The sequence below is a fragment of the Xyrauchen texanus genome, chromosome 36, assembly GCF_025860055.1.
Source record: "Xyrauchen texanus isolate HMW12.3.18 chromosome 36, RBS_HiC_50CHRs, whole genome shotgun sequence".
NCBI classification, from domain to species: domain Eukaryota; kingdom Metazoa; phylum Chordata; class Actinopteri; order Cypriniformes; family Catostomidae; genus Xyrauchen; species Xyrauchen texanus.
The window spans coordinates 11462611-11477694 of NC_068311.1; the positions used below are offsets into that span (position 1 = coordinate 11462611).

At 37.7% G+C, this 15084-nt stretch overlaps 1 protein-coding gene across 2 annotated transcripts in view; it reads left to right on the forward strand.

Moving 5' to 3' along the window:
- Positions 1-15084, forward strand: part of LOC127629627 (neurofibromin) — a 115416-nt gene that overhangs the window by 96798 nt on the left and 3534 nt on the right. Inside the window, exons 47-58 of one of the 2 annotated variants that reach the window (XM_052106749.1) lie at positions 1106-1232; positions 1520-1651; positions 2179-2314; positions 2482-2621; positions 4746-4868; positions 5035-5153; positions 5346-5446; positions 6769-6911; positions 7134-7180; positions 8945-9161; positions 9935-10012; positions 11539-11592. In XM_052106749.1, the coding sequence (XP_051962709.1) occupies positions 1106-1232; positions 1520-1651; positions 2179-2314; positions 2482-2621; positions 4746-4868; positions 5035-5153; positions 5346-5446; positions 6769-6911; positions 7134-7180; positions 8945-9161; positions 9935-10012; positions 11539-11592 (1417 nt within the window). The remainder of the gene's footprint in view (positions 1-1105; positions 1233-1519; positions 1652-2178; positions 2315-2481; positions 2622-4745; positions 4869-5034; positions 5154-5345; positions 5447-6768; positions 6912-7133; positions 7181-8944; positions 9162-9934; positions 10013-11538; positions 11593-15084) is intronic. The other variant, XM_052106750.1, reaches the window with a different exon arrangement.

The window sequence follows — 15084 nt, forward strand, 5'->3', positions numbered from 1 at the left end:
CGTGACTCGGTGTGGCAAATGTTAAACCTTTAAATGACAGTTTAGAGTCTTGTGAACCGTATTTTGTCCGTTTTTATTCATTTCAATTATACGTTGCATATAGCGAATCCAAAATAGCCAGTCCTCGCATGAGGCTGCAGGGTCGCAAGAGATTAAAAATTTGCAGCATATTAGATCAAAAGTAAAGTAAAAGAAAAGATATTAAATGTAAAGAACAACAACATATACATACTGAACAACATACTGCAGAATTATTGTATTCTATTCATTGAATTTATTGTATTTGTATTGAATGAATAGAAGTACTATTCTATACATATGGTGTGTTTTTTTTATATGCTAGAAGACATGCATGAGTAAAATCGGCAGTCAATGCCATGGCTGTGCATTTTTGCCTTGGAACTGCAGTTCCAAAGACAGTCTCAAAAACACAGATTCAGACAGCCAGGGTTTCATACGTCACAAACCTGTGGAACCAATCCCATCAACTTGCGGGGTCGGGCTATCCATATCAATAGCATATGCTACGGCGAAGCAATGGGTATCAAGAGAAGTCATGTGTAGCTACGTATCGGTATTTTGCAAGACATGTTCTGTTTTCAAATGCAAAGTTTTGAAAGGACAAATTGTGAGATAAATGGGTGCAATTTGGAAAAATCATAATGTCCCAGCAAACCTCCATAAAATAATTCCAGAGAACTGTTTTACCCAAAAACAGATGGGTTTTGCCTCTAAATTTACATCGAAGCCCAACGCGGTTCCATCAATTTATCCTGGGGACACAGTGAGCCCGAGCTGCAGACGAGCAGTTCAGGGGTGAGTGGAGATGGAGATTAATTTGCATATTCATAGATCCGCGCGTAGTAAATGAGGCAAAGGTGTAGAATTATATCTAAGCCATTTTATGGTATTAACTTTTAAATGTGTAATTTTGATTAACAAAGATGAGTTTTTAGGGGTTAAACCAATGACTGGAGAGGGTCTTTAAATATTCAAATTTGTTACCCAAAAAAAATCAAGGCAGAGCTTCTTGAACTGTAGGAATCTTAATCAATGACATGTTAATGATATGATAATAAAACCTTCTGTTATTTCATCTGCATAGAGTCCTGAGGAGGTTTTCATGGAGATACGTAAGCCTCTGGAATGGCACTGTAAACAAATGGATCACTTTGTGGGACTCAACTTTTCCTCCAACTTCAACTTTGCATTAGTGGGGCACTTGCTCAAAGGTAACAATCGAAAGACCTGTGGCATGCCAAAGGCCTTTTGAACAGAATAGGCTTTTTGCCACATTATATCACTAAAATGGATGCTTTGGATTTTTCTGTCTGAAGAACAGGTCTTTCTTTATGTGCTTTATATATGTTTTTAGAATGTATTGGCAAACCATTTAAACATTTTTAGCCTATTTAGACAGTCACTAAATGACTTGACTGTAATCGATCATATTGAGCATTAATTTGTGTCATGGCTCAGTGTTAGATCAATAAAATGTCTTTGTCTTGTCTTCTTGTAGGATACAGACATCCCTCTTCCACCACGGTGGCCAGAACTGTTCGCATCCTTCATATGCTTCTGGGTTTGGTGGGGAAACACCGCAGTTGTGACAAGTTTGAGGTGAACACACAAAGTGTGGCCTATCTTGCAGGTGAGTGAATGGCAGTGCAACCTGAATCCTTTTTTATTGTTAACAAAAACTAAAATGTTAAGTAAATTAAAACCAAATTTGTTTACTGAAATGGAAATAAAAACTAATATAATTGGCAAAAATACAGTTTCAAATTAAAATGTGCTAAAATACAGTTTCATGACTTCAAAACTAACTCGAATATAATTATGAAATTTAAAAAGGCTTTTGATCCATGGTATGTTATAAAATGTTAAACCTTTACAACCCACCTTCATGAAAATGCCACTAAATAGCGATAACATTAGATGGCATTGAACATACTTAAGTAAAATCAGATAATGCACTAACTTTGTCAGTCCTAAATTACTCAAATGAAAATAAAAATGAAATTTTCTGAAATGCTAAGCTGTAATTAGAATTTTTTTTAAATGACATATTAAAAATAAAAAGTATATTAAACATCCAAAACTATAATAACCCTGCCTGAACCAGACATTTAGAGCTTGGAATTTGAAGTCTACATCTAATAGATGTTTGTTTTACAGCTTTGCTCACAGTATCTGAGGAAGTCAGGAGCCGCTGTAGTCTAAAGCACAGGAAGTCATTATTGCTTTTGGATGTTACCATGGAGAACTTCCCTATGGACTCCTACTCCGTATACGACACAGAGGATGAATGCAGGTGAGATCATTGCTCTTAATTTTCATCGGACAGCTTTGAATTTCATGTTGTCCTCTTCCTGTGATATGCACGTGCTGTTCCAACCACATTGTATTGATTTATTTTTTTTATTATTATTACTTGTGTATGTTGTTGGTTGTTGATGCTCATACTTCCTTATGTGTCAGGTCCTGGGCTTCTCCTAAAGTGTCAGAGCACACGCTTGCACCACCATACTCTGCCATGGGTCAGACCAGCCTTCGCCCACGCAAGTCCATGAGTGTGGACATGGGCCAACCGTCACAGGCTAACACAAAGAAATTATTGGGTATACACAGTTTTGAAGGCTGCTTTGGGCTAAACAAGCCCTGAGGATTTTATGTTCAGATTTATCTGAATGTATTAGAGAAAGTGTATTTTTTGTCCAGTAAATTGTCACAATTTCTTTTAAGTCTTTCACCATTTTAATACGTTTTTACCTGTTGATTTTAAATGGTCCTGTTCTGTGACAATTATTTTTGTAAGTACAAAATATTGGAGATAGTTTCTAAATTAATATGAAGCCATTAAACTCTCAACTCTGTTGAGCCATTCAATGCAAGTGAATGGTTGCCAGAACTTTGAAGGTCCAAAAGCAGCATAAAAGTAATCCATAAGACTCCAATAGTTAAATCTATACCTCCAGAAGCGATATGATAGGTGTGGGTGAGAAAAAGATAAATATTGAAGTCCTTTTTTTCCTAGAAATTCTCCTCCCTGTACAGTAGGTGACAATATGCACAAAGAATGTGAATCGCTAAAAAAAAAGAATGTGAAAATGGAGATTTACACTCACCTAAAGGATTATTAGGAACTCCATACTAATACTGTGTTTGACCCCCTTTTGCCTTCAGAACTGCCTTAATTCTACGTGGCATTGATTCAACAAGGTGCTGAAAGCATTCTTTAGAAATGTTGGCCCATATTGATAGGATAGCATCTTGCAGTTGATGGAGATTTGTGGGATGCACATCCAGGGCACTAAGCTCCGTTCCACCACATCCCAAAGATGCTCTATTGGGTTGAGATCTGGTGACTGTGGGGGCCATTTTAGTACAGTGAACTCATTGTCATGTTCAAGAAACCAATTTGAAATGATTCGAGCTTTGTGACATGGTGCATTATCCTGCTGGAAGTAGCCATCAGAGGATGGGTACATGGTGGCCATAAAGGGATGGACATGGTCAGAAACAATGCTCAGGTAGGCCGTGGCATTTAAACGATGCCCAATTGGCACTAAGGGGCCTAAAGTGTGCCAAGAAAACATCCCCCACACCATTACACCACCACCACCATCCTGCACAGTGGTAACAAGGCATGATGGATCCATGTTCTCATTCTGTTTATGCCAAATTCTGACTCTACCATCTGAATGTCTCAACAGAAATTGAGACTCATCAGACCAGGCAACATTTTTCCAGTCTTCAACTGTCCAATTTTGGTGATCTCTTGCAAATTGTAGCCTCTTTTTATTTTTTGTAGTGGAGATGAGTGGTACCCGGTGGGGTCTTCTGCTGTTGTAGCCCATCCGCCTCAAGGTTGTGCGTGTTGTGGCTTCACAAATGCTTTGCTGCATACCTCGGTTGTAACGAGTGGTTATTTCAGGCAAAGTTGCTCTTCTATCAGCTTGAATCAGTTGGCCCATTCTCCTCTGACCTCTAGCATCAACAAGGCATTTTCGCCCACATGACTGCCGCATACTGGATGTTTTTCCCTTTTCACACCATTCTTTGTAAATCCTAGAAATGGTTGTGCGTGAAAATCCCAGTAACTGAGCAGATTGTGAAATACTCAGACCGGCCCGTCTGGCACCAACAACCATGCCACGCTCAAAATTGCTTAAATCACCTTTCTTTCCCATTCTGACATTCAGTTTGGAGTTCAGGAGATTGTCTTGACCAGGACCACACCCCTAAATGCATTGAAGCAACTGCCATGTGATTGGTTGATTAGATAATTGCATTAATGAGAAATTGAACAGGTGTTCCTAATAATCCTTTAGGTGAGTGTATATTAACAAAGGATTTAAATATGGAAGGTTTCTCAACTACACCTATCATATCGCTTCTTAAGATATGGATTTAACCTCTGGAGTCATATCAATTAATTTTATGCTGCCTTAATATGGTTTGTGGAGCTTCAAAGTTCTGGCCACCATTCAATTGACCAACAGAGATGAGATATTTTCTAAAACTCTTTAGATGTTCATCAGAAGAAAGTAAGTCATACACATCAGGGATGGCTTAAGGGTGAGCAAATGATGAGAGAATTTTTGGGTGAATAGTTCATTTAAAACTAACATTTAAATAACAAGAAATGTTTTTTAAGGAACTGTAAATTCAAGTCTAAATATTTGCAGCCTCTTTAACATTTTACTTCCATTCATACTTGTGTGTTTTTGTGGTTGTCCCAGGCACCAGAAAGAGTTTTGATCATCTAATATCTGACTCAAAAGCCCCAAAGAGGCCGGATATGGAATCAGGAATCACTACTCCTCCAAAGATGAGGCGGGTTTCTGAAAATGACTATGAGATCGGTAAGTGTAACATGGAGTATGTATTCAGCTACATACCATGCTTTTGATGCACACTCTTAAACGCCATAGACCATAAGGATAAAATGAAAGGCAAAACTTTGAAATCCATATATAAAAAATGAAAGTAAGAAACTTTATCATAGCTGCTAACATCTCTTCATTCCAGAAACCCAACGAATAGCCAACTCACACTTACGCAAAGTGTCCGTGTCTGAATCAAATGTTCTTCTGGATGAGCAAGTTCTCACAGACCCAAAGATCCAGACTCTGCTCCTCACTGTGCTGGTACGTGCTGCATACTGTTTCATGCTCTCTCATTACTCTCTGGTATATCTCTTTCCTGCACAAGCGTTCAGTTCCAGTTCAGAACCAACAGCTCTTAAATGTCACGAGCACTACCCACCCCACCACATCTTAAACCAACTATAAGTAATTTTGTATGCTTAATGTAATATAACAAATAAAAATGAATTGCAGGCGACGCTGGTGAAATATACTACTGATGAGTTTCATCAGCGAATCCTGTACGAGTATTTGGCTGAGGCCAGTGTGGTCTTCCCCAAGGTCTTTCCTGTAGTGTGAGTATCTGCTATATTTCATACCTGCTGAAGATATGGAGGTTCAGGGTTGAATGCTAGCCAGCATTGATTTTTCAGGGAATAGAACGTATATCAGAACATTCGGTTGAGCTTTAGGAGAGATAAATAAGTATTATGGGTAAAGCAGGTCATTTTATCTTGGGACAGGATGAAAATGAAATTTACTTTGATTCAGCTTCTCAATGTGTAAATTTTTTTATAGCTAATTGTCACAGAGCTAGCTATAAATAAAAATGCTTTTTAATGTTCACCCATCTAAAATACTTTTTAACTAACATGGTTATATGTGCGTTTGTGTGTAATTGAAGCCTTAAAATGCATCCACTAGAAATTAGAACAATGTAAGGCCTGGCTTCCTAGTCTAAAGGGAGAGTACACCCAAAAACTCATTTACTCACCCTCATGCCATCCCAGATGTGAATGACTTTCTTTCTTCCTCTGAACACAAACAAAGATTTTTAGAAGAATATCTCAGCTCTGTAGGTCCATACAATGCAAGTGAATGGTGGCCAGAACTTTGAAGGTTAAAAAGCATATTAAGACAGCACAAAAGTAATACACGTAACTCCAGTGGTTAAATTAATATCTTCAGAAGCAAGATGATAGGTGTGTGAGGAAACGGATCAATATTTATGTCCTTTTTTACTATAAATTCTCCTCCCTGCCCTGGAGGTAGAGATGTGCACAAATAATTTGAATCGCCAAAAACAAAAGTAGAAAGTAGAGATTTATAGTGAAAAAGGATTTAAATATCGATCTGTTTCTCACCAACACCTATCATATCGCTTCTGAAGATATGGATTTAACCACTGGAGTCATGTGGATTACTTTTATGCTGCCTTTATATGGTTTGTGGAGCTTCAAAGTTCTGACCACCATTCACTCGCATTATACGGACCTACAGAGCTGAGCTATTCTTCTTAAAATCTTGAGTTAAGCAGAAGAACGTCATACACATCAGGGATGGCATAAAGGTGAGTAAATCATGAGATCATTTTCATTTTTGGGTGAACTATCCCTTTAATGCCTGTGCTAATATTGTCATTATGAAGCATTAATAAAAGAGGAATGACATTACTTTCATTAGAAACACATTTTGATTCACTTCAGTAATGTCTATAATTACAGTAATAAATGAATAGTAGTAATAATATATTGAAATCTATTTTAATGAGTAATTTTGTAGAAAAATTCTACAATAATATGCAAAGTACACCAAACCACCCATCCTTACTTATTAGTCATAAGTTTGGTATTGTCTTGCTATGCCTTTCATTCTTTTTGTATCTTTTCTGCACTAGTCATAACCTGCTGGACTCCAAGATCAGTACTGTCCTCTCCATGTGCCAGGACCCCAACCTCCTGAACCCCATTCACGGCATCATTCAGAATGTTGTGTATCACGAGGAGTCTCCTCCACAGTACCAGCCATCCTGCTTACAGAGTAAAAAATTCTGCCTCTTATTTACGTTTATTTATTTTCTTGGCAGAGGCTTTTCGCCACTATCTCTATTTTTCCCATCATATAATGACATTCTGTTCACAGTATTTCACTTCAACATTTTCAATGTTGTTTGACTAACCCCCCCATCTCTCTTTCCTTCCCTTTCATCTCTCTCTCTTTCTGTCATCGCTGTCTGCTCTCACCTCTTTCTCTCTTACACAGGCTTCGGTTTCAATGGACTCTGGAGGTTTGCCGGGCCCTTCTCTAAGGTATGATTAACTACACCTATAAACGTCATTTTTCAATGATGTACAGCAAGGAAATGCAGTGTAGTTGCAGTCTCTTTGCGGCTTCATCGATTTATTGACCAAAATGGCCTCCCTAACCCATCCTCTGTCCTCCCTGTTATTTTCTCGCAGTTGTGCTGTGTGCTTAAAGAAGGAATGAATGGCAGGGATGTATTGCTTATGTATTCCTCCCGTAATACTCAATAGGTTTCCCTTTCAGTCTTGCTGACAGTCAAAAGTGCGTAGAATCACTGCCACTTGTTTTAACCACACGTTAACACATTAACAACACTCATTGCAATGTAAGTGACATGTCATTAATGAAACCACATCTATTAGCTCTGTGCTTCAAGTATTACTGCCATTGCTTGCTATTGCTTTTCTGAGCAATCATACTTAATATTTTCACTTGTTAGATGATCAAATGGCCAAAGAAATCCCTTAAACTTGTTATGAGGAAGTAAGCTGAGCCTTATCTAGGGTGCAGAAAATTGATGCCAGTAGGCAACAAACTAGAACCGCATATTAATGACTTTGCAACACCCTAGCAACCACCCACACCCTAGCATCATAATGGTAAATTTTCCATAAACAAGCAGCACTTACATTTTCTTATGAAAATGAAACGCGCTAGACATGACACATTAAACACGACACTATAGACACGCTAGACATCATAGACACTGTTAACACTATTTGGTTCCATGAACACGGTAGACATGCGCTCTTAACAGGTTCAAAAATTGTTGTTCTTTTCTGCCAATGAAAACTGTCTTCCTCTTCTTCTGTGCTCACCTTTATAGCAACTGCTGTGCCCACAAGCAGCACTTTGTGTACAACGATGGAATTACAGTACATTAAAAGGAAAAATTTTAAATACATGTAAAATGTCAAATACCAAACAAACATTAAAATGGTTCCTACATACACTGTTTCAGATGGATAACCACAAGTAGGAAACATTTTACGTGTTAAGATGATTTTAGTGTGATATAATTGCTTACTAGTCTTATGAAAATAAAGTTATGTCCAATATTACAACTTTGTTGTCATGACCACATAACAATGGTAAACTCTGTAATCTGGTAAATGCTGAACTGTTGCTAAATCTCTGATTTTAGAACACTAAAATCATGTCAACACGTGTAATGTTTACGTCTTGTGGCTGTACTTTTGAAACAGTATTGATATATACAGTATGTATATTTTTTTTTACCCTTTTCTCCCAAATTGGAATGCCCAATTCCTACTACTTAGTAGGTCCTCGTGGTGGCGGATGACATGTCTCAGTTGCCTCCGTTTCTGAGATAGTCAATCCACGCATCTTATCACGTGGCTCGTTGTGCATGACACCGCGTAGACTCACAGCATGTGGAGGCTCATGCTATTCTCTGCGATCCACGCACAACTTACCACGCACCCCATTGAGAGTGAGAACCACTAATCGTGACTACGAGGAGGTTACCCCATGTGAGACTACCCTCCCTAGCCACGGGGCCAATTTGGTTGCTTAGGAGACCTGGCTGGAGTCACTAATCACACCCTGGATTCGAACTTGCGATTCCAGGGGTGGTAGTAAAACAGTGTATATTTTAACATTTATGGACTTGTCCCATTCACTTCCTTTTTTGTTTGTTTTTGAAACGAGGGACGAGTTAAAAATTTTGCTATTTCGTCGACTGTGCTTAACTTGTATTAAACTCAGGACATTCCTTTAATTTATCCTACTCTAAATCTCTCCAACAGCAAGCCCAAATTCCAGACTATGCTGAACTCGTTGTCAAGTTCCTGGATGCTTTGATTGACACCTACCTTCCAGGGATAGAGGAAGAAGGGGGGGAGGAGTCACTGCGCACGCCCACCTCTCCATATCCTCCCACCGTCCAGAGCCAGCTCAGCATCACAGCCAATCTCAACCTGTCCAACTCCATGACATCACTCGCCACTTCACAGCACTCACCAGGTCAGTGTTCTCTTCCTGCATCCGAGCGTGATGTCACAGACACACACACATTCACTAATTCACTTGTGCACATGCTCATATACACAAATCGATTATATTGGTAGTTGGTAGTCATTATCTTTAAGGAATAATAAAAATAAAAATTCAGTCATTATTTTACTTATTTAGCCTTGCGTTGTTCCAACCCCAAATAATTTTCTTCTGTGGAACACAAAAGGAGATGTTAGGCAGAATGTTAGTCTCAGTCACCATACACTTTCATTGCATCTTATTTCCATACAATAAAAGTGAATAGTGACTGAGGCTAGTCATTCTGCCTGACATCTCCTTTTGTGCTCCATAGAGGTAAAATAAGTCATACTGGTTCGAAACACACGTTTTGCTCATATAATATAAACATGATAAGTGACAAAAGTGAGTCTGAATAACAACAATCCTAACACGCAGGATGTCATTGTGACATCCCCACTATTAAAAAATTAAAACCCATTAACAGCTATAGTCAAGCTGCTTTTAAACGCAGTACATCGCCACATTTATGGTTGTCAGTGCTTTTCTATCTGCTTTCATATCTGAGATCTCTAAAAGTGCCGCTTTGTCAGCTTTGCTCACAGTTTACATTTGGGCTTTGCTAGCGTGTAAGACACAGAATAGAACATACAGGGCTTTGACTAAGGATGTGTGTGCATTTTACACCTTTGCTTTGCTTTTGTATCTTCATTAACCTCACTGCATTCTGTCTCCTTTTCATTGGGAATGTGCTGTCGATTCAGAGGGCCCTATAGTTTATAGACGGTCCCCAACTCTCTCCCATCCACGAACCACAGAGGAGGTGCCACCGAAAACAGCTGGTACAAAGCTAAACTATAGAGCTGTGTTGGGCAATTAATGTCCAGTTCTATAGTTTGCAAACTGTGGTAACTTATTTAATTGCCTATTTTTTGTCATATACTTTCTTTCAGTGGTGGCAGTGTGATTATTTTCATAAAATGAAAGGGTGTCTATTCTTAACAAAGGTATTAATATAATGTATAATGGAAGTCAGTTGACATCCAACAAGCACCCTGTTGTCACAAGTGATTGTCACATTCCTTCAGACTAATATATTTTCTGTGATATAAATTTTATCTGAATTTTGAGCTAATATCAACTAGGGCTGGGCGATGTAGCATAAAAAAATCTTGATGTTTTTTTTTTTTTTTTTTTTAATTACTCAGTATTTATGTATTTGCTCTGAAATAGCTTTAAAGTTTTTTTTTTTCCAGAGGTACCAAGCATTTTGACAAAAGAGCCACTGTAGCCAAAAATATTCAAAATGTTTAATGCAAGAATTAAAATGCAGCAAAAATGCAAGAATGCTAATTTTCTTTCATATGCACCAGTAAAACAAAATACATTATTAAAATGATGGGCACACTGAACATTTTTGAGGGATAATGCAAATGAACTATTAAATCAATGTTTTGAACATTGTTTTGAGATTCAGTTAATTGAAATGGTTAACGGGAAGTAGGGGGGATTGAACTTGTAAACTCTATTGCCATTTTTGCTGTCAAAGTTTAATAAAAAGACGCTATACATTTTTTTTATTTAAGGCATAGTTCACCGAAAAATATAATGCCAACACAGATGTGACCACATATAAGTAATCCATATGATTCCAGTGGATATTATTGGTGTGGGCGAGAAACGGATCAGTATTTAAGTCCTTTTTTACTATAAATCTCCACTTTCACTTTCTTTTGTTTTTGGCAATTCACATTTTTTTGCTTTGTGCATATCGCCACCTGCTGGGCAGGGAAAATATTGAATTATTGATCTTTTTCTCACCCACACCAATCATATTGCTTCTTAAGATATGAATTTCACCACTGGAGTCTTATGGATTACTTTTATCTTTTACTGTTAAATCTTTGTGTTCAGCAGAAGAAAGTAAGTCATACACATCTGTGATGGGATGAGGGTGAGTAATTGATGATAGAATTTTCATTTTTGGTGAACTATCCCTTTAATGAGCTCTTATACACGAGGGGATTGGGAACTTCTTTCAGGGAACTTAATTGCTAAATAAAAAGCATATTAAAATGATCGTGATATTCACATTGTTGCTTAATTTTATATTGCCAGCAAAATCACCACTAAAATATTTTGAATATTTTATTTATATCGCCCAGCCCTAATAACTATTGCTTAGGTTCACTCTTAAGCGGAACTCTGCTTTTGTTGGTGTTTAAGATTGACAAGTCAGATATTTATATGAGCTCCCATTTTTATTTTTATTTTCTGATTCTTCCATTCATCTGTCCTTCTTGTCCTCTTTTGAGTTGTGAATGTCTCACTCATGTCTTTTTTTTTTTTTTGTCTACTCTGTGTGAAGCCTGTCTGCCTTGCTCTAAGTCAGCTGTATTCCCACCCCACCTCGTCATTCCAGGTATTCATCAACCTCCGTTGTGTGAAAATAGCAGTTGTTGCCATTCGCAGCTGATCTGAGAGAGTGTTTATTTTAAATCTGCTCCAGGAATCAGTAGTAGAGGATGCTGTCAGATCAAAGTGAGAGGGGAAATTTTTACAGGAATTGTTCAAATAAAATGACAAGAGCCTGGTGTTAAGCAAGCACTCACAAAGACAGCTGCTGTTTACTATAATAGGACATTAAATTTGCAGTTTTAAAATAATTCTCATGGGCTTTTCACACTTCAGTGTAATTTTTAACCCTTCAGTGTAATTTTTAACCCAGGATTTACATAATCCTGTGCTATCTTGTTTCATGTTTCACACTCAGTACATTTACATCTGCAGATATAGTTTAGCTATAGCGGGTTTTTGCAAGTAGGTATTGCTGCAGGCCAGAGACCTCCAAATGGGGGCTGAATCTCCGAAAGAGGACTGGGTTACTCCAAAAGGGTCGTAGTTACTCCAAAATGGGGCATCACTTCCACTCACGAAGGTTAAGGTTAGGTAAAGGGTTAGGCAAGGGGCTCCCTATATCTTTAATGGTGGTTTGTAGCTCCCACCCCTTTTTGGAGCACTGTCTGGAGCTATATCCTTCTCGGTTATGCTGCAGTCTTCATCTGTCTGTCCAAATATACATGACACCGTGCGTAATCTAATATTTGACAAAGTTTTATTTTTTTTATCTAATTAATTACATGAGATGCTGATTAATTAATCACATCAATATTTACCAAGAAATGCCCCCAAATAACAATAAAAAAAATATTATAATAATTCAAATGCATTACATTATTGTGGCAGAAGAGTAAAGCATTGATTATACAACACAAAAAGGCTTTAGAAGACAATACAATTTTTATGTCATTGAATATAAGCCTAATTGGCCTACAGTCTAGAGCAGAGATGCCCAAACCAGGGAAACTTTGGCCCGTGATCACGTTTGATTTGGCCCGCCTTGACACATATGACAAGAGGGTAAAAATGAGAAGAAAACAAATGCTATTGACGCAGCTTTAATTTAGCAGATTTCAGAGTAATGTTTTGCTTTTTGTATAATTAAATCATAAAATAGGGGAACCAGGGCAACTTTCGTATTTTAATGTACAACAGTTTGCAGGGACTGAAATCCGGCATCCGGCGAGTATTGCGCACAATTGTAATCATTCCCTCAGGTACCACCTTCATAATGTGGAAAATTCCTGCAAACTTTTAATCACTTTAATCACATTGCAGCAGCGAATAAGTAAACCACTAGATACAGATGAACTAATCAAATCAATAAACTTGTTTTTGTATCAAACTGTAATTCCAGAAGCTGCACAAGTAATTCCATTCAGTCTCTCCCTCTCTCTCATGCAGCTGTCAGCAGGATATTTGTGCACTTGTTGAGTTTAGTGTAAGCTTGCGCAATGAGTTACATCTCTCATCTCCATCTCTAGTTCCATCCAGGGTTGGAAATTAACGTAGGCTCTGTGCACTGGGCATATAAAATTCCCTGTAATCGGTTATAGTTTTATATAATACAGATATATACATCGCGACCTTCATTTGAATTTTCAAAAATTATTTGTTTCGCACCTTCCGTTCTGCAGATGTTGCCTGGCCATTGGTGGAAGCTCGCACCATAAACGCACACAGACGGTCACTCTGCATCAGTTTGGTGTCGTGATTCTGCGCTAAAATTACTAAATGCTACAATGTTGTTAATAATAAAATTAACAAAATATTATCTGGATGTGTTAAATTGCCTTGATGTTAAATTAAAAAAAATTTTTTGTTTTGTTTCAGTAACAATGCACATTATGCGATGTAGAGATTTGATATAAAAGGATAAGAGTGTAATTTTATAAGGTTAGAAAAAAACACCTTTGTAAAAAATGCCCTCCATATGAGCTGGCCCATGGCCCTCTAGTCAAGTTTGAATTTTGGCTCTTCGTTGGAAAAGGTTTGGGCAACTCTGGTCTAGAGCAGTCCATTTTGCAATTGAATTAGTCAATCTGTCCGAGGTAGACTTTTGACACGTGTCACATGGATGCTTTTGTAGCATCTCACTTTGGTTGAACAGCGTCATAAACACAGCATTTTTAGGACACTGTGTCAAGCTAAATATATTCTTGAGACCCCTACATTTGCGCTACGTCGAGCTTTGTTTGAACGTCAAAAAGCATCCTCATCTTGTGCTTTCTGTGTGGTATGTTTCCTGTACAGCTGCACGTTGCCTAAACAGCTGGATTTGTGCTCACTGCCCCCTTCTGTCTGGGACTCTCAACCATGAATATGGTACTTAAAACTTTAATTGCTCTGATGGTAGGGCATGCTAGAGAGGGAATAGCGAATTGCGTTTGCGTAGAATTGAAGATGTACCAGGTTAATTACATTGATTGGACAAGTACAGCATGCTACGAGCGAGTCACCTGTTTAATTCACTGCTTGTCCATCTGTGGAAATGTTGGCATGTAAATCCACTCTAGTTGCTCGAAGTCTTCTACAACATACTTCAAAAACAGACAAAAAAGGAAACGCAGAGGTACGTTCTCAATCAGTTTGTCGTGTTTAAAGGGATAGTTCACCCAAATTTTCTCTCATCATTTACTCAACCTCATGCAATCCCTGATGTGTATGACTTTCTTTCTTCAGCTGAACACAAACAAAGATTTTGTTTTAGAAGAATATCTCCGCTCTGTAGGTCCTTTCAGTGCAAGTGAATGGTGGGCACAGAGTATATAAAGGCAGTATAAAAGTAATCTATATGACTCCATTGGTTGAGGCCCATTAACATGGCTTCATGATGTACTAGATGCACAGTGGCTGTGACAATATAAGTGGGATTTTTGTGTGCAATATTTGTTTTCTGCACCAGCTAATCTTGTCATATCAAGATATGGTAGTGTACCTTGTAACAAATGTATTCATGTTTCTCGGTTTTATTTAAATTTAATTTAGCTTTGTTTGTTTTTTGAGGGGAAGTTTTGTAAATATTGTTTTTTTGCTCCATGTAAAGATGCTTATTAAAGGGAAATGTGGATAACTAAAAAAGTGTACCGACCAAACGTATGAGAACAGACTATTTATGGGTACGTTTTAGTTGCATATTTCCGAAAGATTGGTGCATTCAGATCTGTGAGTACCAGAAGTATCAGGATTGGGACCAAATCAGTGACTTTTCTGTTTCATTTGTGGATTTATTTTACATTTTTGTATTACAATCTTACTATCTTGTAGATCCAAAAATAAGTTTGTACTGATTTATCTATGGTCATATTAGGGCACTAAATATTACAGTGAATTATAATCCCAACAGGATTAAATCCATGTCTTCAGAAGTATGATAGGTGTGAGTAAGAAACAGATCAATATTTAAGTCCTTTTTTGCAAAAATAAAAGACTTGAGAATTTACATTTCTGGTGAACTATTCCTTTAACTGTTTTCGTAAGATATTGAAACAGAATGATGCATGTGATTCTACGA